The sequence below is a fragment of the Zea mays genome, chromosome 2 (assembly GCF_902167145.1).
Source record: "Zea mays cultivar B73 chromosome 2, Zm-B73-REFERENCE-NAM-5.0, whole genome shotgun sequence".
Taxonomy (NCBI): Eukaryota; Viridiplantae; Streptophyta; class Magnoliopsida; order Poales; family Poaceae; genus Zea; species Zea mays.
In genome coordinates, this window is record NC_050097.1 from 73,865,259 (window position 1) to 73,889,987 (window position 24,729).

The 24,729-nt window shown below is 47.5% G+C and overlaps 1 protein-coding gene across 1 annotated transcript; it reads right to left on the reverse strand.

Annotated features, from left to right (window-relative positions):
• Nucleotides 1-1,147: 1,147 nt before the first annotated feature.
• On the reverse strand, nucleotides 1,148-3,418 carry LOC103648727 (subtilisin-like protease 4). The gene has a single exon (XM_008673144.2). It carries the CDS (start codon nucleotides 3,416-3,418, stop codon nucleotides 1,148-1,150), a length of 2,271 nt encoding a protein of 756 aa, XP_008671366.1.
• Nucleotides 3,419-24,729: the final 21,311 nt, after the last annotated feature.

The window sequence follows — 24,729 nt, forward strand, 5'->3', positions numbered from 1 at the left end:
ATTCCAGTTAGGGCGATAACGTAGAAGACAAAATAATATACTAGACCATTTGATAAAAATAGTTCCATAATAATAATATGGAGATTAAATGACAATATGGGTAGTGTTCTAAAATAACATGAATATTGAACCTTCATTTTGGCCACCTAAAGGAGAGTTGGAGAGAACAAAGGGGCGAAATGGCGGGAATTAGACGTTAGGCGAAGCGGGCACATCAGCACGTCGGTGTGGAGAGTCAGCGACTCCACCACAAAATGACAACGGTGAGGCGATAATAGGCGTGGGATAGCGAGGGCAGGCGATGATGCGACGATAGATGGCGACGACGAGGCGAAAGGCGGTGGCAACAAGTGACAGCCATTGTCATGTTATGATGGCGCGACGGGACCCATGTGAGATAGTGAGAGCGGGTGGTGCTGTGATGCCAAGGTAGAATCTCACTAATAGTCTATCCATCCGCCGGTGCGGATTAAAAGGCAAAGAAGTTATACTGCGTGCAGGATCACGATGTGGCGACGAGCACCACGATTTGGATGGAGAGTGGGTTGAGTAGTGAAGCACCGAGAAAAAGTTAGATCAAAGTCTAATTTTCATTAAATTTAGTTCAAGCTACTATATAAAAGTTTATTTATTTTATTATATATCTAAGTTTATATAAAAGTTTATTTATTTTATTATATATCTAAGCATATGTATAAGAGTTTATAAAAATTAAGGTGAGGTATGTTTGGTTGTTGCCGACGTTCTCTCGTCCGCTGACAGACAGTCGTGGACAGCAGATGATCCTGTTCCAATCTCTTACTCTAAACCAAATAGTTTTATCTAAGTAGTCATTTATTCTGTTCGGTCCCGTCGTGGTTACCAAACACACTATAAAACTATTATGTATCCTAATTAGGAATTACTAGTGATCTGTTTCTTATTAGAATTGCTATTCGTCTAGGAGCATGGGTCTCGGCCAGTGCGAGTCCACCATTATATTAGTATAATTCAAACCGAAAAAAGAACAAACGTTTACCAACTGGCTGAAAAAAGAAACAAAAATGAAATAAAATTTGCACGAAGAACGAACAACCTTATTTGGATTTTTAGGTGGAAGTGGCAGGAGAGCAGGCAAGAACGTGAAATTCAGTTTCGAGTCTGCTGATCATTCAAATGTGATGGAGATGGGGCTTCTCACGGTGTGCTTTTCGGACACCCACCGAAGCGCGCCCTGAACTACCTTGGCGCCACCACTCTGCCCTCGCGGCACGGACACCGTGAAGCTCTGCTCCTGGTTCGCCTCCGTGAACCGCAGCGACCTCGGCTCGACGTGCAGCCCCACGCTCGACGGCAGGTCTACGTAGGGGTAGTACACAGCCTGCGCCTCGGCGACGTTCCTCACCGTCCGGTGCACCACCGCCACCGGATTGGCCGAGGAGTTCCACGCCTGCGGGAACACGACCGAGATGGAGGGGTAGTTCAACGCGTGGTCCGGGATCACCGCGACGGCCGAGCAGTCCACGGCGCGCCGCGCGATGATGGACACGTCCCGACTCGCGTAGACGCTGCAGAGAAAGCTGACGTAGTCTTCGGCGGCGATGTCGTAGACCAGGCCGGGGTCAACGGCCTTGACTGGATTCACGTGGCCGGCGCCCGTCGCGAAGAAGTCGGCTGGCAGAAGCTGCTCGTTCACTATCGGGTTTCCGGAGCGGTCGATGGGGTCGGCGGTTGTCACGATAGCGGACCTGATCGCCGCCGGCGACCAGTACGGGTGCTTGCTCTTGATCAGTGCCGCGACGCCGGCGAGGTGCGGTGCCGACATGGACGTGCCGGATTCGAAGTTGAAGGTCGGCCCGGGACTCACCGACGAGGATGGAGGGCCGACCTGGGTCGGCCACGCCGCGAGCACGCTCACGCCGGGGCCCGTGACGTCGGGTTTCAAGATGCCCGGATTGCGCTGGCTCGGCCCGCGCGAGGAGAAGGAAGTGATGGCCGGGGCCGGCGACGTGCCCAGAACCGTGCCCCGAAAGGAGATCTGCGCCGTCGGGTTCGCCGTGGAGCTGATGTACTTCTTGATCGCGACTCCGGCGACGTAGCTGACGTGCGAAGCCGGGAGGACGTGGGCGTCGGCGATTGTGCTGTAACCGTTGGAGAATTGGTTGGCCAATACCATGCCGATGCCTCCTGCTCGTTTCACCTCGGCACCTTTGTCAACCCTCCCGACGATATCGTCACGGTCACAGAGCACGATCTTGCCCCTGACATCGAAGCCGTCCAGCGACCCGTTGCCGCAGAACTGCGCGTCGGCTGTCGAGCTGTCTCCCGCGTAGACCAACGGGTAGAAGACGGCAGCCGAGATTTCTGGCTGGTACACCGACTCCCCGTCGAACGAGAGGCCGCTACCGAGACGCAACCGGGCACCGATCAAACGGTCCATGGTGCTCGCCGCGACGGTGAGCATCCAGGGCGCGTCGTTGAACAGCGTGCTGGCATTTGGGCCGCTGTTGCCGGCTGAGATGCTGACGAAGACACCCTGCTCCACGGCGCCGTACGTGCCAATCGCGAGGCTGTCTTGGTAGAACGGTGTGTTCGGCGAGGTGTCGCCCAGAGATATGGAGAGAACGTCACAGCCGTCGCCCACGGCCGCGTCGACGCCGGCGAGCATCTCGGCGCTGGTGCACTCGTCGCCGCACGAGTTGTACATGGCGACGTGAGCGCGGGGCGCTATCCCTGAGGCGGTGCCGCGACCCTGGCCGAGCACCTGGGCTCCATGCACGACCGCCCCCGCCGCGGTGCTCGACGTGTGGGTGCCGTGTCCGTCCTTGTCGAGCGGCGAGGCGTCGGACTGAAAAGACCGCGCGCCTATGAGTTTGTTGTTGCACGCCGAGCCGTTGAAGTCGCAGCGCCCTTTCCACTTTGCCGGCGGCGGCGGCATGCCGTCGCCGCTGTACGATGGGTGGTAGGGGAAGACACCGGTGTCGATCACGCAGATGATGACGCCGTCCCCGAATCCTGTAGCACTGTGGTTTGTGGCGCTCGCGCCCTCCTGTGGCGCCACGTCCAGCCCGAGGAACCGAGGCGTGTGCGTCGTCAGCAGCTCATAAGCCACGTTAGGCTGCGCCGCGAGGAAGCCTGGCATCACGGACACCTCGTCGAGCTCGCGCTGCGTCAGCCGGGCGGCAAAGCCGTTGGCGACGTGGTGGTAGGCGTGGAGAAGCCGGCCGTCGTCCGGAAGGAACGACCTGTACCACGACGTCCGGTCGTCTGGCGTGGCGAACACGTGCTTCTCCGGCGGCTGCACGTAGACGATGAACGTGCGGAGCTCATCATCGCCGGCGGTCCTTGTCAACTCCTCTGCAACGATCGAAGTAACAAGGAGAACACATGGAATGAGAACGCGGAGCCGCAAGGACAGCTTGAAGTAGAGGCTTTCCATTGCTGCCGTCTTGCTCTAATGTAGTTTGCGTGTGCATCCATGGCGTCCTTTTTATACAAGATCAAGATGCGTGTATTCACTAGCTCATTGTTAGAGACGGCTGTTCTTTTCGATCACCGTTCGTGTCTGAATTGGTTAAGCGTACAAGGCCGGCGATTTTGTTGGGAGATGCAGAAGCTAGCACTTGAACGGGAACCCTGAGGATAGTAGGAAATGTTTCCAAGGGCGGCAACACAGAGCCTACGATACGGACAAGCTTGGGATCTTGGGGAGCCGACAACAGGAAATCTCGACAAGAATACGTTTCTTGATCAGTATGTATGCACCAATTCGTGCATGTATCCACCCCTCTCTATGTTCTAAATAATTATTTAACGTTTTAACCAGCATAAGAACATATCACGCAACAGTAAAACTCATCTTTAATTAATTAAACACAAAAGTAATCTCCGCCACAACCATAAAATTCATCTTTAATTAAAACACAAAAATAGCCTTGCATACATGCAATTCTAAAAGACTACTGTCGTAGTTTTGTGCCGTCCACAAGTAGATTTGTACTACCTTCATTTTTTTATTTGATACATGATAGTTCAATTTTACACTAGCAAACGTCAAATAAAAAAGATAAGAGAGTAGATCACTAAGCGGCTTGTGGTGCCACTATCCCGATAGCCTTGCTTTTAGCAAGCCCGAGACGTGTATGATAGGGATAAGTAATAGACCAGATGGAAAGTGTATGTTAGGAAGAGCTTATCCCTTAAGTCCACATGACTATAGGTTATGGACTTGTTTTTAAGACCTCCAGGTATCTAGAAACAAGGCAACATAATAAGATCAAGGAGCACCTTTATCTTTAGGCCTATTCTTCTTCTAAAAGAAGAAGAATAACCTAGGGATGAAAGTGTGATGAAATAATACGGGAAATACAGATAGGGACAGTAAGTAAGACGTATTAATTACAGATACTAGATATGCAATGCAATCTTACAAACATTACTCACTTTCCTTGATATTTTCTATTATTCAAGCAGGAATTACATTAGTACCTTCGGATTTACAGGGCTTACAAGATGGAGAGAAGATCATGGCTTGTAGACAAAGATTACTCGTCCTTTCTTTGATCTCTAAAAAGATGCCCTAATGTATGGCACTATTCATCTATTTATAGTCACATGGTACAACTTTGATGAAATTATATTTCGCACCCTTAAGCCTATACATTTGAGCTACATGACATGTCATGGATAAAAGTGTCCTTTCCTTCTATCATTTTTGCGTGCAGGCCCGAAGGACTTGCTTCGTCTTCGTCACATTTTGTCTTTAGCAGATTCATCTGAAGGTACTTCTGGCAGGAGTACCTGCAATTCTTAAAGATGCGCCATGAAACAATCATTGTCTTGGTGTTTTGGGGACCTTCGGAAGAAGAAGGCCCCCAACAGTAGCCCCCTCGTGGTATTAGTTCATTTCTTCGCAACAAGCTCAGGCCGCGAAATGAACGAAGGCCATGTGTCAAAGGTCCGAAAAATACCTTCCCTGAGCTTCGTTAGCAAAAACATGACAAGTTCTTCGTAAAAATTCTGAAATGCGGACCCCTCTTACAGCGGTAGATTAAAAAAACCTTTTTGAACTTTGTTTTCCCACGCTTATCATGGTTGTTGCGTATAAAATGGTTTGAAGACCTACATACATTATTTGCATTATTCGCTTGTTTTTACTCAAATAGCTCATGTTTGCCACAACCCTAAAGAATAATTTTTGTAGCTTTGCCCGCACGACTTTAGTTTCTTTTCTATTCCTGCGTAATGGCTGGTGAGAGCAGGAGCGAAGAAGCTGCCATTGCTAGGTTTCAGGAGGCCATGGAGAGCGCCAATGTTGCAAAGATTGCGGATGAGATACTGACTGGTTTGTCAAATGACTCTGGAGATAGTGAAGATTTTGATTTCGAAGAGAATACTGACGAAGCCGAAGAGCGACCATGAAAACCAAGTCATGTTATCTTCGACAAAGCGACCGTGAAGACATGCATATTGAGGCGATGAAGGACAAATATTTTCATGATGTTTTCATTATGAGGCCAGGTGGAGAGGCTACCATTCCGCTCCTTGAAAAGGACGAAGTAGTTGAGTATCGAAGCTTTATGAAAGCCGGACTCTGATTTCCTCTTCACAAAAATGTTGGTAGATGTTCTAAAAAGGTTTGATATATATCTTCATCAACTTACCGCTGAAGCCTTGATTAGGGTTGGAGTTTTCATCTGAACGATGAGAAGTTAAGGCGCGAAGCCGAATGATAATTGTTTTTTGTAATATTGAAGAGCTCTTTTATTATACAAAAGCAACTGGGAAGGAATAGTATCATAATAACTTCGGTTGCTACACCTTCGTATATCGTTCAGACGCTCGATGCCCTGTTCCGACTTATCGAGAGAAATGGCCTGGTGTAACACTCTGAATTTGGGGTATAAAATTTCTTCTCTAATATCTACCAAATTCAGGTGTTACCTCTTTTTTCCTCTCTATAGTTTTCTTTTCTCTTCTTTTTGGTAGAGGTTTGATTATTTATGTGGAGGTGTATTAATACTTTAGTAGATTAAACCCTAGTGGAGACATGAATTGTTGCATGATGCTGAGCCTAGAATTTGATCTTTGTTTGATGAATATGTTTGAATTATTCAAATTTGAGTTTGTGATTTGGTTGGATTTGAATTCAAAAGATAAAATAAAAATAAAAAGGATTAGAAATTCAGAATAAAAAAGAAAAAGCCAAAGCAGCCCACAAACCCCCTCCCCTCAGCCTTTCGGCCCATTAGGCCTAGCTTGCCCCGTGCGTGCGTGTAACACCCCTGGTGTTACGATAACTAAAACTCTGATATGTCAACATAAGCATTTGCATCAACTTACTTATTACACCTAGAATGCATTCACTAGGTCAAAAAATTTCAATGAATGTGGTGTTGTGTATTAGAGTATAGGGCTCAGATTAAAAACTTTGCTTAAGACATGGGAAGAGAAGTCGTCTCTTGAGCAAGTGTTAAGTTGGCTTGGAGTCTTAAGTACTCAAGGCAAGTCATAGAGACTAGAGCAACTTTACCTTGAAGTGATAATCAAGTGGAAGAAACACTTGAGTTGCTAGATCAACTTCAAACTCTAGATTAAGACCAAAGGTGAAATGGTGTTTAAATAAAGCAAATCCTAAACTAAGGACACTTTGGACCTAAGTTCTATATATACCAAAGTTGTAGACCATGGAAAGGGAACAACTTTCATATTTGGAGATTTCCAAGTGGTGTAGAGAAATTTGGAGTTAAGTGTAAAAATTCAGATTGGTTTCAGTTTGGGATTAGCTGAAAACAGTTTCATTTATCTATTTTTGGAACACTGTAACTATTAAACTATGAACTTTTGGTAAGGAGTGGCTATAATAAACTTGTAGAGTAACGGTTGGAGAACAATACTTATTGAGTGTACTAGCCCAAAAACCATATGCTACCAGGTGAAAAGGTGGTCCAAAGATGTGATGTCAGGTATTGTGTTTTCAGACTTAGCCAAATCATTGCAGCTGAGTTTTAGTGAGAATTGTGCAGTTTTGGAGCTCTCTACTTCTCTATCCATAGGGTTACGAGTTATGGTCACTATGACAAGGTTGTAGAGCTACTATAAGAGTACACACTTGGTTAAGATACTTGGCCCTGAAACTATATGGAACCAGGTGTAAAACTTACCCCAATGTGGACTGTCAGACTCTGGGCTCAGACTTGGTTAAATGACTAATTACTGGAATTAAGTAAAACATAGCCATGTTTAGACCTCTGTAGTGGCCAATCTGTGGAGAATTAAGTTGTGGTTGTTATAGCAAAGAGGAAGAGTGATAGTAGGAGAGTGAGTTTTATTAAAGGTCACAACCCTAAATCTATAAGAAACTTGGAGAAAAGGCTTTCCAAAGTAGGACTGACAGGTGTTCTAGTTTTCAGACCTGTAACAGTAGTCTAAGTCTGAATTCAGTGCTTTGTGACTGAATTTGGAGCATATTTGTGGCAAATCTAAATAGTTTTGGACTATAGTTTTTATGGAGAAGTTGTAGAACCTATGATAGTGAACAAATCTACTTAAGTGTCTTTGACTTGATTCCACACAGAAATGGAGTAAAGCTTGCTCAAAGATTGGACTGTTAGGTTGGTTGGACTGAATTTGTGTTCAGTCTCTGAAGTCTAAAATTCAGTGTAGGATGCCTTGTTTGGAGCCATTTTGTGGTTAACCTGAGTGGTTTTAGGGTCTGTTTGGTTTGATGGCTAACTTGCCACACTTTGCCTAACTTTTCTGCCTAAGGTTAGTTCTTCAATTCGAACGACTAACCTTAGGCAAAGTGTGGCACATTTAGCCACAAACCAAACAGCCCCTTAGACTATAGTATCTATAGACAAATTGGAGACCCATGTTAGGTTGTAATATTTAGTAAGGTTCATGCCCTTAGAGTTGTTTAGAACTGGGTGAAAATAGCACCTAGAAGTAGGCCGTCAGACTTAAGAGGGGTGAAATCAGTTGACTGTTCCTAAGTAGTTTAGTGTGTAGCCTACCTTTGGAGCCTTGTGGGGTTTAATTCAAGGAGATTTGAGATAAGAAGTCTATAGTAAGGTGAAATACTAAGTATAGGAGAGCAAGTTCCTGCAAAGTATTGGGTTTGCTACTGTGTGGAGTTCAGAGAATAGCCTGTGGTAAAACTCTCTGGCAGACATAGTAGGTGTCTGTTTCAGTTGTCTGAAACTGGTTTCAGGGAAATGGGGTCAAATTTGAGACTATAACTTGTAATTCATATGCTTTTGGCCCTAGCATGCTATAGTAACTTTGAATATCTATAGTTAGTGAGCAAGTTTACTTGTGGGACTTTGGCTTGGTGCTGCACAAATTTGGGAGTAAATGGTGTCCCAACTAGCTCTATCAGGCTTGTGCAATGCAGACCAGCTTTAGTTATTGTAAACCTAAGTGAATTCAAAAAGACTTAAACAAAAATATACTATCTGATTGCTGACTGTTCAATCTTATTACTCAGTATTTGATGTTGTTACTGACTATACTCATAAAACAAACTCAAACAGACAAAAAATCTATATCCACATATTACTGTTGTTCAACGTTATTACTCACTACACATGAAAGTAATTTCAAAAAAGTAAAAAAACCTATAGTATCTATTTGCTGCCTGTTCGAGGTTATTACTGAATGTTACACATATTACTGATCGGTAATAACTAAGAATGCATGTATATTACATTACTTAAAAAAATATACTACGTACATGATAATATGCCTACAAAAATCATTGCTAACAAAAATATATTGCGAATAAATAAAAATCATAGTATCGTCAACCTCACCACAACATATTGTTTTCTGAAAACAAATCAAAAAACCTCGATATAAATCTTTTCAACTAGAAATGTACAGTATGCATAATCCAGTAATAACTTGCACCCCAAACCTCGTATACAAAAACAGAAAAATCTAGAGAAACTGCATTGAAAAACCAAAACGATGACGGTGGAGAGAAAGTGGGAAACCCTGCCTGTAGGGACCCGCGATGAGAAGTCCGCAAGAAGAACTGATCTTATTTAATTTCTGGATCGGTGCAGTCGAAAAATGCGAAAACCCTAGGAGCGATTTGGGGCGACGCTGGACATCGGTGCGAAAATAGGATTGGATTTCTAAATTGGAAAGCGGCGAAACCCTCGACTGGGAAAAAAATTGTTCCCCCTAATTTGTTGGGTCCATACTGTAATGGTGACACTGGCCCAATTTAAGCCCACGCACGCGAGTTGATAAGGCCGGCATAGCCACGCGCGGTCGAACTGTCAGGTCGCATGCTTATATATATACTAGATGAATGCTCGTGCGTTGCAACGAGAATATATAATACCAGTATACTACGATAACTTGTGTGTTATACCTGTCGGGTACCGAAATTAGGGGTACCCCCAATACTCCTTAACATGGCTGGAAAACATCTTCAGAACAAACCGCAAAGACTGATAAGCACAGTTCAAGTCAAGGCCTCGTCTACCAAGGGACGCGATCTCGCCTCGCTCGAGCCCAACCTCGGGCAAGAACAGTAGTCTCGGACGGATTCACGCCTCGCCCGAGGGCATCCTCAGGCAGTGGGCGCACCCACGGCTCGCCCGAAGCCCAGCTCGGGCAAGCTTCGTCGTGCAGCGACCTCGGCCAAATCGCCTTACCAACCGACCGTATCGCATGCGCATTTAATGCGGGGATAGCCTGACACCTTATCCTGACACGTGCCTCAGTCTGCAAGGTCGAAGTGACCGCAGTCACTTCGCCCCTTTACTGATCGTTCTGACAGGAAAACAACACTATTCAACCCGTTCCGATTACTGTGCCAACCACCAAGGCAAAACTGAGTCACGACCTCCCCCGAGTTCAGCCTCGGGCGCAACAGGGAGCTCCGCCTCGCCCGACCTCAGGCCTCGGCCTCAGGAGTAGTCACATCCTCGTCCGACCTCGGGCTCGGACCGACCATGCCACTGGGGATACATCATTACCCTACCCCTAGCTAGCTGCCTCAGGCTACGACGGAACAAGACCGGTGTCCCATCTAGATTACTCCGGTAACAGGTAATGATGGTTCCCTGCGTGCGCCCATGATGTCGGTTGTTCTCAACCCTCTACGGAAGCAAGGAAACGTCAGCAGAATCCATGCCGCACCGCCAGCTGCGCTTCTACAGGGCTCAAGCACTTCTCCGACGGCCACGTTAGCACGTATACAGGGCTCAAGCACTTCTCCGCCAGCCACGTTAGCACATAGCTACACCCCCATTGTACATCTGGACCGTCTCCTTGTATCTATAAAAGGGGATGTTCAGGGCCTTCCTAGGGGGAGGGCGGAGCAAGGCGAGCAGAGGCAGGCAGAGTGGGAGAAACGTAGAGGAGGCTAACTCAGACAGCTCACCTCAGGGCTAGACTCTCTCTCTCGCAACGCTTGTAACCCCTACTACGAGCACCCCGGTGCAAGATAATATAAGCCTCATCCCCTCTCTTGTGTTCCATCTTGCATCAACCCATCTGGGCAGGGACACACAACAACAAATTCACTGGTCGGTTGAGGATCCTCGCGGGTCCAAAATGCCGACAGTTGGCGCGCCAGGTAGGGGTCAGCTGCGTGTTGACAAATACTTTCCCGTTGAGTTCCAGATGGGTAGCCTTCAGCAGCCTCTTCAGCCGGGGATGGTGCTCCGCTTCGGGAGTCTCGAGTTCATGTCCCGCGACGACAGCTACGACATGGTACTCCTCCCCTCGCAGCACGACAACAACGACAGTCGTCGGCTCGCCCGGCGGCGGCGAACTCGATGACGACATCTCCCCGTGGCAGAAGAGGAACATCTGGGTTTGCCCCGCCACCCCCCTCACCGGAGGAGGAGGAGACGGGGCAACCGTGGCCAGGCAGGAGGCGGCACCTCGTCGGCTGTCAGACCAGAGCGAGCCGACGACGCCGGCACCCCTGCGGGGGACATGTCGGGTGTTGTCCCCGCACCTGAGACAACGACGGGTGTCGCTTCCCAGCAACGTGCCAACCCTAAGCGGACTGATGACGCCAGCACCCTCGTGAAGGACTTGTTGGGCGTTAGCCTCGTACCTGAGATAACGGTGCATTCCGTCCCCGATGCGACTTCACCACCGTCCATCAACCAAGAGGTACCATCCGTTTTCCACCCTGTTCCCTTTAGATTCAGCTTCGATCCACCAAGCGACCCCGCTTCGGTGAGCGCCTTCGCAAGGGCATATCCTGACCTTCCAGGGTATCATATGTGGTCAACCTGGGACCGACTGACGGCCGTCTCAACCTACGGACCCGCGGGTTCTGAGGAAGAGGACGACCTCGACTTCGGTTGGGATTTCTCCGGACTCAATGATCCCAGTGCCATGCGAGACTTCATGTCTGCATGTGACTACTGCCTCTCCAGCTACTCCGACGATGACCACAGCCTCGACGACGAGGGTTATGGCCCAAGTCGCGAGTGTTTTCACATCGATCAGGGGGATCACGACGAAGACAACCACCTCGACATGCCAGAAGATGACGACGCCCCTGTGCCTGTGTCTCGTGTTGAGATCCCGCGAGAGCTAGCTGTGGTCCGAGTCCCTGCGGGGGGTCAGGACACACAGCTCGAGCAACTCCGTGAGATGCAGGCCAAGCTCGACGAAGAAGCAGGGCGGCTTGTGCACCTCCGACAAAATATCGAGCAGGAGTGGGCAGGCTGAGTCCTCACCGGAGGAGCGCGTCATCGGGCCCACGACGTCCAGCGCCGTATCATTGACGATGCCAGGGCAGGGCTGCCCCCGGCCTTCAGTGGGGCCGGCCAGAACCTAGCTACAGCGGCAATGCTACTTCGAACAATGTCGGAGCCATCCACCACCGAGGGGCGATGTATCCAGGGCAAACTCAAGGATCTCCTGGAAGATGCCGCAGTCCGACGAGCCGAAAGCTCTGCCTCCCGAAGGCGAGGGTGCCCCTCGGAGCATCGCGCAACGTCCTCCCGACGCATGCGGGAGGCCTCGGTCCGCACCGAGCGCACACGAGACGGGACGCCTGCAGCCCTGGACCGCCTCGGCAGCGAACAACACCGCCGCGACCGTCGAGCCCGCCTCGATGAAAGGGTGCGCCGAGGCTACCACCCCAGGCGCGGAGGACGCTACGACAGTGAGGAGGATCGGAGCCCCTCGCCCGAACCACCAGGTCCGCGAGTCTTCAGCCAGGCCATACGACGGGCGCCATTCCCGGCCCGGTTCCGAGCTCCGACTACCATCACCAAGTACTCAGGGGAGACAAGGTCGGAGTTGTGGCTTGTGGATTACCGGCTGGCGTGCCAGTTGAGAGGGACGGACGACGACAACCTCATCATCCGCAACCTTCCCCTTTTCCTCTCCGACGCTGCCCGGGCCTGGCTGGAGCATCTGCCTCCCGCGCAGATCTTCGGCTGGGACGACCTAGTCAAGGCCTTTGCTGGAAACTTCCAAGGTACGTACGTGCGCCCTGGGAACTCATGGGATCTTCGAAGCTGCCGCCAGCAGCCAGGGGAATCCCTGCGAGAGTACATCCGGCGGTTTTCAAAGCAGCGCACCGAGTTGCCCAACATCACCGACTCGGACGTCATCGGGGCATTCCTCGCCGGCACCACTTGCTGAGACCTGGTGAGCAAACTGGGACACAAGACTCCCACCAAGGCGAGTGAATTGATGGACATCGCCACCAAGTTTGCCTCTGGTCAGGAGGCAGTCGAAGCCATCTTCTGGAAGGACAAGCAGCCTCAGGGAGGGCAGAAGGAAGACGCCCTCGAGGCGTCCGTCCAGCGTGGCACGAAGAAGAAGGCCAGGAAGAGGGCGCAAGCAAAACGCGACGTTGTTGACGCGGATCTCATCGCTGCTGCCGAGCACAGGAATCCTCGGAAGCCTCCCGGAGGCGCCAACATGTTCGACAAAATGCTCAAGGAGTTGTGCCCCTATCACAGGGGTCCCGTCAAGCACACCCTTGAAGAATGCGACATGCTCCGGCGTTACTTCAACAAGGCTAGACCCTCGGCAGAAGGTGGCAAAGACCAAGCCAACAACAAGAAGGGGCGACAAGGAAGAGGAGTTCTCGGAGGTCCACAACTGCTTCATGATCTACGGTGGGCAAGTGGCGAACGCCTCGGCTCGGCACCGCAAGCAGGAGCGCCGGGAGGTCTACTCGGTGAAGGTAGCGGCGCCAGTCTACCTAGACTGGTCCGACAAGCCCATCACCTTCGACCAAGGCGACCACCCCGACTGCGTACTGAGCCCAAGAAGGTACCCGCTCGTTGTCGACCCTGTCATCGGCAACGCTAGGCTCACCAAGGTTCTCATGGACGGAGGCAGCAGCCTCAACATCATCTACGCCGAGACCCTAGGGCTCGTGGGGGTTGATCTGTCCATGATCCGGGCCGGTGCAGCACCTTTTCACGGGATCGTCCCCGGTAAGCGCGTCCTGCCCCTTGGGCAACTTGATTTGCCCATCAGCTTCGGAACTCCCTCCAACTTCCGAAAGGAAACCCTCACTTTCGAGGTGGTTGGGTTCCGAGGGACCTACCACGCGGTGCTGGGAAGACCGTGCTACGCCAAGTTCATGGTCGTCCCCAACTACACGTACCTCAAGCTCAATATGCCAGGCCCCAAGGGAATCATCACCATCGGATCCACGTACCGCCATGCTTACGAGTGCGACGTGGAATGCGTGGAGTACGCTGAGGCCATCGCCGAGTCCGAGGCCCTCATCGCAGACCTGGATTGCCTCTCCAAGGAGGCACCAGATGCAAAGCGCCACGCCGGCAACTTCGAACCGGCCGAGGCGGTTAAGTCTGTCCCTCTCGACCCTAGCAACGACGCCGACAAGAAAGTCAGGATCGACTCCGAGCTCGACCCCAAATTGGAAGTAGTGCTCGTCGACTTTCTCCGCGCAAACGCTGAAATTTTTGTGTGGAGTCCCTCGGACATGCCCGGCATACCGAGGGATGTCGCCGAGCACTCACTGGACATCCGAGCCGGTGCCCGACCCGTGAAGCAGCATCTGCGCCGTTTTGATGAAGAAAAGCGCAGAGCCATAGGCGAGGAGGTCCACAAGCTAATGGCTGCAGGGTTTGTTGGGGGTATGCTTCGTAGCCGAAGATCCTAAAGCAAGAGAACACCTTCAGCCGATCCTCTCAGAAGCAGCGCCGAAGCTATCACCTATAAAGCTTTGGCACAGTGACAGATCTCAAGACGAAGGGGTGAACCGACTTAAAGATGAAATGACTTAAAGACCTATGATGTTTTGTGTCATTATTGTAGTCGATTGTAAAGGGCCTAAATGTAATTTTACACAGGCTGCGCCCTGTGCCTATAAATAGGTGTTCACGCAATCTTGCAATCGCTGACACGTTACGCTGGAATTATTGTTTTCTACCAAGACAAAGGTATAAATATACCTAAATACTATGTTTTAATATCTAGGTTTGTATAATAAAATATGTGAAAAATATTACCTGTTTTTGGTATATCTTTCTCCAATGTTTCATATTTTATATTTCATTCTTCATTGCCTTATATGTCTGATCACGAAGGTGTGACCTTCGTGATATTTTGTTCATGGCCTTCGTCCGAAGTTCATTAAATCCTCGGGGAGATTATGCTTCATCGGGCGAAGGACATTAATAATTAATATTTTATGTTGCCTTGTTCTTAATACAAAGCATTTGAGAACAAGTCCCCAACATTGGCGCCCACCTTCGGTGAACTCACTTCCACTTTTTGAGCTGATGGCTTCGTTCAACAACCAAGCTGGAGCTGCTTCGGCCCCAAAGCTGGTACTCCCGATAACAGGCGGTTCATGCTCAGAGCCGGCCAACAAGAAGCAGAAGGAGGAGGCACAGAGAAGGGTACAACATGTCGGGGTGCAAGGACCCTTCATCAAGTCAAGATGGTCCCACATCCCAATTACCTTCTCCCAAGAGGACCTTTAGCTCAAGGATTACCCTCACAATGATGCTATGGTTATTTCTTGTGTTATCAAAGGGTTTCTGGTCCATAATGTTCTGGTTGATACAGGCAGTGCAGCGGATATTATATTTGCTAAGGCCTTCAGACAGATGCAAGAGCCAGAGGATAAGATTCATGATGCTACACACCCTCTTTGTGGCTTCGGAGGAAGGCAGATTGTAGCGCTCGGCAAAATCACGATGCCAGTGACCTTCGGATATGTCAACAATACAAGGACTGAGCAAGTTGTGTTTGATATTGTCGACATGGAGTATCCCTACAATGCAATCATTGGTCGTGGGACACTCAATGCTTTTGAAGCAATTCTTCATCTAGCATATCTTTGCATGAAGATACCTTCGGATCAAGGGCCTATTGCTATTCATGGAAGTCAGGAAGCTGCCAGAAAGGCTGAAGGAAACTGGACAAATTCAAAAGCAATCCATAATATAGATGGAGCCGAAGCTTGTGAGCAATACAAGTACATAAGGGAGAAGGCTGCTTTGGCCGATCAGCCGAAGCCCATGCTCCTATGTGAAGATATAGCAGAGCAGAAGGTGTTGCTAGGATCTCAATTATCTGAGGAACAGGAGAAAAACCTAACAAGGTTTCTGTTCAACAACAAAGATGTCTTCGCATGGTCCGCCAACGATCTCTGTGGTGTCAACAGGGATGTCATTGAACACTCGCTCAATGTCGATCCATCCTTCAGACCCAGAAAGCAGAAGCTTCGGAAAATGTCTGATGACAAAGCCAAAGGTGCTCGGAATGAAGTGAAAAGACTTCTTAGTGCTGGAGTCATCAAAGAAGTAAAATACCCAGAATGGCTAGCTAACACTGTTATGGTAAAGAAGGCCAATGGCAAATGGAGAATGTGCATTGATTTTACTGATCACAACAAGGCTTGTCCGAAGGATGAGTTTCCATTACCAAGGATAGATTCTCTAGTAGATGCAGCAGCTTCGTCAGAGCTCATGAGTCTACTAGATTGTTATTCAGGCTACCATCAAATTTGGATGAAAAAGGAAGACGAGCCAAAAACAAGCTTCATAACCCCCAGTGGTACATATTGTTATCTTAGGATGCCTGAGGGGCTCAAGAATGCTGGAGGAAGCTTCAGTAGAATGACAGCGAAAGTCCTTCATTCTCAGATAGGCAGAAATGTGCTAACTTATGTTGACGATATCATAGTAAAAAGCACGAAGCAAGAACATCACATTGCTGATCTGCAGGAGACATTCGCTAATTTTAGGTAAGCTGGCCTGAAGTTGAATCCAGAAAAGTGTGTCTTCGGAGTAAAGAAGGGGAAATTCCTTGGTTGTCTAGTTTCAACAAAAGGGATCTAAGCTAATCCAAATAAAATCAAAGCTATTCTTCGGATGGAGCCGCCAAGCACAAAGAAGGGGGCTCAACGACTGACAGGAAGACTGGCATCTCTGAATCGATTTATATCTAGATCAGCAGAGAGAAATTTACCATTCTTTGAAGTATTGAAGTCGGCCGAAGTCTTTCAATGGGGATCAGCTCAGCAGAAAGCCTTCGAAGAGCTGAAGCAGTATCTAATAGATCTAACGACGCTAACTCCACCCGCGCTAGGGGCTCCTCTGCTGTTGTACGTAACAGCTTCGCACTCTGCAGTGAGTGCAGCACTTGTCTAGGAGACGCTTGAAGGACAAACTAAAAAGCAAGCCCCAGTATACTTTGTCTCCGAAGTTCTCAGTTTATCAAAGAAAAAATATACAGAATTGGAGAAGGTGCTATATGTTGTCTTAATGGCCTCCAGGAAGCTTCGATACTACTTTCAAGCATACCATATAATTGTTCCTTCATCACAGCCTTTGAAGGATATAATGAGGAACAGAGAAGCTACTGGAAGGATTGGAAAGTGGGCTGCGGAACTCAACAAATTCAGCATTGATTATGTGCATAGATCCTCGATTCAGTCCCAGGCGTTAGCAGACTTCATCGCTGACTAGACACTAGGGGCTCAGGAAGAAGAAGCAAGTAAAGATGTCGAAGCTTGGACAGTGTTCTACGACAGTTCCTGGGGAACCTTCGGGGCAGGTGCAGCCGCTGTTTTAGTTGCACCTTCCAAAGTTAGAACATGCTATGCAGTGAAACTTGATTTCTGCACAAATAATATTGTTGAATACGAAGCTTTGCTTTTGGGGCTTCGGAAGTTAAAGGCAATGAGGGATAAGAAGGGCGGTTCTCAAAACCGATTCCCAAGTTATTTCTGGTCATGTTGACAAGAGTTGTAAAGCAAGAAATCCGAAGCTCGAGAAATATTTGGATACAGTTCGAAGGCTTGAAGCTTCTTTCGAAGGGTTTTCTGTCAAGAATATTCCACGAGGAGAAAATGAGCACGCTGATCTGCTAGCTAAGTCAGCGGCACAGGGGCTGCCTTTACCTTCGGAAGTATTCTTTGAAACAATAAAAGCACCTTCGATGGAACTTCTTGAAAGAGCAATGCTCAATATATCTCCTGTTCATAGTGAAGATTGGAGAACAGAGATTATATCTTTTCTCCAGGGCAACTGCCTTTCAGATGACGAAGCTTATAACAAGATAATAGAGGCAAGAGCCCGACCATATGTAATAATAGAAGGGGAGTTATACAAACATGGAGTCTGTTCTCCATTGCTCAAATGTTTATCCAGAGCTGAAGGTATGGAATTGATGAAGGAAATACACGCAGGTCTATGTGGATCTCACATCGGATCTAGGCCCTTGCTGGGAAAAGTTTTTCGTCAAGGATTTTATTGGCCGAAGGCAGCTTCGGATGCAGCAGAATTAGTCCAAAAATGCGAAGGCTGTCAAAAATGTGCAAGGGGTCAAAAACAGCCTTCGTCTCTGACTCAGTTAATACAGCCCACTTGGCCATTGCAAAGGTGGGCCCTTGATTTGCTAGGCCCACTTCCACCAGCACAAGGAAATTTAAAATATGTTGTGGTGGCGGTAGAATATTTTCCAAATGGATTGAGGCGAAACCTTTAGCCACAATAACTTCGGTCACTGTTCAGAAATTTTTCTGGCAAAATATTGTTTGTCGCTTCGGAGTGCCGAAGGCTATTACTGTGGACAATGGAACACAGTTTGATGCCGAAGCTTTCAAAGAGTTCTGTGAGCAAATTGGCACGAAGATCCATTTTGCATCTGTTAGACATCCGGAGTCAAATGGACTTGTCGAAAGAGCTAATGGCATTATAATTACATGAATAATGAAGTTAATTTTCAATCAGCCCAGGGGAAAGTGGCTAGATGAATTGATCAAAGTGGTGTGGAGCCACAACACAACGATGTCAAGGTCAACAGGCTTTACACCATTCAAATTACTGTTTGGTGACGAAGCGATAACCCCGGAAGAAGTTAAAGCAGGATCTATAAGAACAGTGGCTGCGGCAGAGGACGAAGCTGATTATTCTGTGGCAAAAGATGCTATAGAGAGAATTAGGCTTCAGGCTGTGCAAAACATCAATAAATATCAAGCCGAAACAATAAAATGGTGTGACCGAAAAGTTCGATTAAAAAATATCAGGCCAGGGCACTTGGTACTTCGGAGAGTTGCCAACCCAGATACAGTAGGCAAGCTACAGTTGAAGTGGGAAGGACCTTTCCTGGTAGTATCTTCGTCAAGACCCGGTTCTTATAGATTGAAGGATATGGACGGCAACGACATTCCTAGATCTTGGAATGCGGATGAGCTTCGGCGATATTATGTGTAGCTTGATGTAATCTTTTTATTTTTTCTAGGCACCCTTTTACTTTCCAAAGGGGGAGAAAGGTTTTTAACGGGGCCATAGCATGTAATTTCTCTTTTTCTTATTTCAGCTCTACAAGAGCAATATCCCCCAAAAATGTAAATGTAAAAGCTAAGCATGCACCATCGAGTGCAAAGAGAAAAGAAAAAACAGGGAGAAGCTCGAAAGACGTCCCTAAGGGGATGCAGAGCACGACGAAGCTACAAAAAAGCCGTTCCTAAGGGAGTGCAGCGTAAGTTTTCTGCTCAAAAGTCGTTCCTAAGGGAATACAGAGCTTACAGCAAAAAGTCAACGCTAATTCCGCCGAAATATAAGGCGAAGCGCGAAAAGTCAACACGATACCGCCGAAATAGAAGGCGAAGAAGTTCAAAAGACGTACCTAAGGGAATGCAGAACTTACAGCGAAAAGTCAGCGCTGATACACCGAAAAATAAACGGTGAAGCCAAAAAATAAACGGCAAAGAAACTTTGGTTGTTCCTAAGGGAACGAAGGCTTTGGTTATGGCTTCGTATGTGTGGGTTTGGACATTCATTTGCACGGTACATTACATCATACATTTGCATTCATAAACATTCATTTAGACATACATAAGATCATCATCATCATAACATAGACAGTTACTTCGGCTCTAAAGAGAAGGCTTCGGAAAAAAGAAAAAGAAGCAGTTTTATGCTTCGCTGTGTACGAAAAGAAGAGAAGGTGTTTTTCGCCTTCGGCTCAAAAATGCTAATTTCGTTCACATCAAAGCACTTTATACATTGATGGAAAGGTAAGAATATATTACAAGGTACGGACAAAGTCCACGAAGTAATTAATTACATCATTCTTTACACAAGTCATTACAAGAGTTTTTAGAGCTTTTTCTACAGACTATTCAAGCTTCGTTAGTATCCATGGAGCTTCGTCTTTTTACTCCTCAGCTTCGGCCTCGGCTTCGTCATCCTGTACGTATTAAAGTATTGTAAGCAAAATTCAATTTCGAAGGAAGAGGTAAGCACAAGGAATGATTTTGTTACCGGCTTAAGATGACTCTGAGCCTCATCACCAGCTTTGCTTCGTCCACCCTTTGTCCATACCAGTTTTACAAATCTATTTGCTATGCTTCGGGCAAGGTTGGGAATATTATCCAGATCTGCTGGTGACAAGCTGAAATTGGGTCTATTGATAACCTTTCCATGGTCACAGCCAGATTTCAGGAAGGCAACAACTGTGCCCCGAGAAGCTACCAGGGCACAAAAGTCACCATGTCCAGCAATAACTTCATCAAGGTCATCAATTTCACCTTAGATATGTTCGAAGGCCCTTGGCAGATCTTCAGCCGAAGAAGTAAATTTTTCGCTGCTGGCTCCAACTGAATAGAAGACTTGCTTCAGCCATTGAACGCATCGATTACTGAACTCCAGACATTTATTTTGAAGGCTTGTCAATGATTTTTTCAAATCTAAACTTTTTTGGACTTCGGCTTTCTGACTGAGAGAGAAGCTTCAAATTTAATTTCGTTATTTTAGCTTCAGCTTCCGCCAATAAGCCTTCGGTTGTCTGAAGCTCGAAGTCTTTCTTCTCAAGAGCAGCTGATTGGTCTTTTATTTTGCTTTCCAAATTCTCAATTATAACCTCATGTTTTTTTATCTTCCAGATCCTGCTGCATTTTCAAAGCTTTGCTCAGCAGCATACTCTGCACATAAACAACCTTCGTTAGAAAACATCTTAGTTATTAAAAACAATAGAAGTCAGAGAAAAGTTGTTTACCTTGAAATTGAATAAAATAAACTACCGACGATGTGCTGTCGTCGGTAGCGGCTGATATCTGTTTCGAGCTTCGGGAAACCGATACTCTTTGATAGAGTACCGATAACCTTCGCACCGGTCTGATCCTGGATGCAGCCCAACCTTTTGTCATCAATGCCACCGAAGAGAAGTGCTCCCGGCCGATATCCGCAAGATATAGCATATTCTTTTAGCTCTTCTTTTTCAGCCTTTGTCAGTTCTTGACCAACTAGGTTTTGAAAGTTAAAAACTTCATCTTCCGAAGTATCTTCGGCTATTTCTTTCTCCTTCTCGGGCTCTGGGGCCGTAGTCTCTTTGGTGGCTGTGGCAGCTTCTTCTGCGGCCATGTCTAGCAGTATTTTATCTATATCAGCAATCGTGCTTTCTAAATGAATATCTTCGGCTCTGGTAGCTTCGGCATTTGTGGCTTCCGAAGGTGCAGCTTCAGTAGCTGTCGTGCTTTCAACAGCCGGCGCCTTCGGAGCTGAAGCTCCTGGTGGTGTCCCTTCGATGACTTCTGTCACTGTAATGATTCTTTGCTTTTTGTCCTAGCTGCCTTCTTCGTTTTCGCGGGCTCCTTTTCCTTCTGAAAAAGCTTCGTCAGATGTGGCCCGAGTGGACTTAGCTTGACAGGCAAAGATTCAGTCATTACCTTTAAGATTTCCTCAACTTCGGTAGCAGAGGGTGTTGCAGTAGATTCTTCTTCTTCATCAATTGCTTTCTACTTCGGAGCTGTAGCTTTTCTCTTCTTCGAAACACCTGTTTTCGGCTCAGGCTCTAACTTTTCTTCTTTGGTTGTTCTTCCTCGTCTTTATTCAGAGCACCAGCTACTCTTTTCCTCTTTTGGCCTTTGGCATCCTTGTCTAGCCGCTCGTAATCAGGGTACTCAAAATCCAGAGCATCCATTACTCGATTTAACCTCCGTTTCGGACGAGTGCCGAAGGCCGCAATCATCAATTGATCTTCTTTTTTAGAATAATTGTCGAGTATTTCATTGCATATTACTTCAATTGTGTCCAGCCACTCTTGGCAAGGCACTTTGAAATGTTTCTTGAATTTGTAATGGTAAGGCAAATGAACAAATTCCCCCTTCTTCTTTTCCCCTTTAAGCTTTGGCATTTCCCATTCCTTCAAAGTTGGGAACACTCTAAAGGCCAAAAACTCTTGCACTAAGTCCCTAGTGCCGATATGATCTGCAATAACTCGAAATTCAGCAAGGGCGATTTGGCTCGGACTCCCTGGTGTCATGTCGCACCGGGGTCTAGTCTCTCCGAAGATCAATTCCAACGGACTCTGGACTAGCTTCTCCTTCTCTTCATCAACTTTGATGTAGAACCACTCAGACTTCCAGCCAGCTGGCCACTTGCTTCAGTAGCTAATCACTGGAAATTTTGTAGTCTTGCGATAGGCAAAGTTGTAGCAGCCAAAATTTTCATGTAGCCCATCTCCTCTAGCTTTCGTCTGGTAATGGAGCTCGTGCACTCGGCAGAAGCCTTCACCAAATGGCTCCACCCCTTGGCTTCAGAGAGCCCAGATATAAACACTAAGCCTAACGATAGCGTTAGGAGTTAGCTGATGAAGGTAGATCCCAAACTTATTCAATACATCAGCAATCATCATGTTCAAAGGAAATCTCAAACCAGCCTTAAAGAAGCTTTTAAAGACCACTACTTCATCCTTTCCTGGCTTCGGAGTAGTCTCTTCCCCACCGAAACGAACCAGCTCTTTCTTCGCTTCATTGAAATAGCCCAAATTCAACATCTTAGGCAGATCATCTTTGGAGATGGTGGATTTCCCGAAATCCAGGTGGCTGGGTTTACTTGGCACTGCGCTATAATCATCTTCAGACTCAGTCTCCTCAACATCAGCTTGTTCTGCTTCAGTGGCAGGTATTTCCTCCGATGCTACCAACCCTGAGCGCTTCATCACTTCGGAGATTGGGGCAATTTCTGCACCTTCGGCTTCTTCTCCGTCGCGCGTGACCCTAGCTGTGGAACGCACTCTGGCCATTTGATGATTGAATTTCTTGTTTTTTGATTGAAGTTGAAAATTTTTCTTTACTTTGCCGAAGCTCTTTTGTTTTACGAAGCTTGAGCAAAGTAAATAGCTTCGGCTTTGGTCAATATTTTGGCAGCAAAACAGTGCAATAGCAATGAATGTTGTGGTAACTTCACACCTACCCGTCTGTTTATATAGTGTCACGGGTGGGAAGGTGAATCGTCAAGGTTTTCCGCACCGGACAAACAGTCACCCACACTCACTGAAACGGTGGGCCACAGAGTCCGAGAAGGTGAATTGCCAGGGCGCGCGTAACTGCTGCAAGATGGGGCCACTCCGCGCGCGGATTATTTTAATCGTTTCTCGACAACGAGCTCAGGGAAGGTGTTTTTCGGATCTTCGGCATCCCGAAGCCTAGAAGACTTTTTCACGGATCAAGCTCGTTACAAAAAACGATCTAGCACCGCAAAGGGGCTACTATTGGGGGTATGCTTCGTAGCCGAAGATCCTAAAGCAAGAGAACACCTTCGGCAGATCCTCTCAGAAGCAGCGCCGAAGCTATCACCTATAAAGCTTCAGCACAGTGACAGATCTCAAGACGAAGGGGTGAACCGACTTAAAGATGAAATGACTTAAAGACCTATGATGTTTTGTGTCATTATTGTAGTCGATTGTAAAGGGCCTAAATGTAATTTTACACAGGCTGCGCCCTGTGCCGATAAATAGGTGAACAGTACCCTTGTACTGTTCACGCAATCTTGCAATCGCTGACACGTTACTCTGGAATTATTGTTTTCTGCCAAGACAAAGGTATAAATATACCTAAATACTATGTTTTAATATCTAGGTTTGTATAATAAAATATGTGAATAATATTACCTGTTTTTGGTATATCTTTCTCCAATGTTTCATATTTTATATTTCATTCTTCATTGCCTTATATGTTTGATCACAAAGGTGTGACCTTCGTGATATTTTGTTCATGGCCTTCGTCCGAAGATCATTAAATCCTCGGGGAGATAATGCTTCAGCGGGCGAAGGACATTAACATTTAACATTTTATGTTGTCTTGTTCTTAATACAAAGCATTTGAGAACAAGTCCCCAACAGGGTTCATCAAAGAGGTATTCCATCTAGAATGGTTAGCTAACCCTGTGCTTGTAAAGAAGAAAGGTGGGAAATGGAGGATGTGCGTAGACTACACTGGGTTGAATAAAGCATGTCTGAAGGTTCCCTACCCTCTACCTCGCATCGATCAAATTGTGGACTCCACTGCTGGGTGCGAAACCCTATCATTCCTCGACGCCTATTCAGGCTATCACCAAATCAAGATGAAAGAGTCCGACCAGCTCGCGACTTCTTTTATCACACCTTTTGGCATGTATTGTTATACTACTATGCCATTTGGCTTGAGGAATGCAGGTGCAACCTACCAAAGGTGCATGAACCATGTGTTCGGAGAGCACATCGGCAGAACAATCGAGGCTTACGTCGATGACATCGTTGTCAAGACAAGGAAAGCCTTCGACCTCCTCTCTGACCTTAAGCTAACATTCAGGTGTCTAAGAGTGAAGGGCGTAAAACTCAATCCCGAGAAGTGTGTCTTCGGAGTCCCCCGAGGCATGCTCCTAGGGTTCATCGTCTCCGAACGAGGCATCGAGGCCAACCCTGAGAAAATCGCGGCCATCACCAACATGGGACCAATCAAAGATTTAAAAGGAGTACAAAGGGTCATGGGATGCCTTGCGGCTCTGAGCCGCTTCATCTCGCGCCTCGGCGAGAAAGGATTGCCCTTGTACCGCCTCTTAAGGAAGGTCGAGCGCTTCACTTGGACTCCCGAAGCCGAAGAAGCCCTCAGAAACCTTAAAGCACTCCTTACTAATGCGCCCATCTTGGTGCCCCCGCTGATGCGGAATCCCTCTTGATTTATGTAGCCGCAACCACTCAGGTGGTCAGCGCCGTGATCGTAGTCGAGAGACGAGAAGAGGGGCATGCACTGCTCATCCAGAGGCAGGTCTACTTCATCAGCGAGGTGCTATTTGAGACCAAGATCCGCTACCCACAAATCCAGAAGCTACTGTACGTTGTAATTCTGACACGACGAAAGTTGCGACACTACTTCGAGTCTCATCCGGTGACTGTGGTGTCATCCTTCCCCTGGGAGAGATCATCCTGTGCCGAGAGGCCTCAGGAAGGATAGCAAAATGGGCAGTGGAACTCATGGGCAAAACACTTTCATTCGCTCCT

Bases quoted from the DNA above. Each gene is read 5' to 3' on its own strand.
- LOC103648727 (XM_008673144.2), bottom strand. From the start codon at position 3,418: ATGGAAAGCCTCTACTTCAAGCTGTCCTTGCGGCTCCGCGTTCTCATT.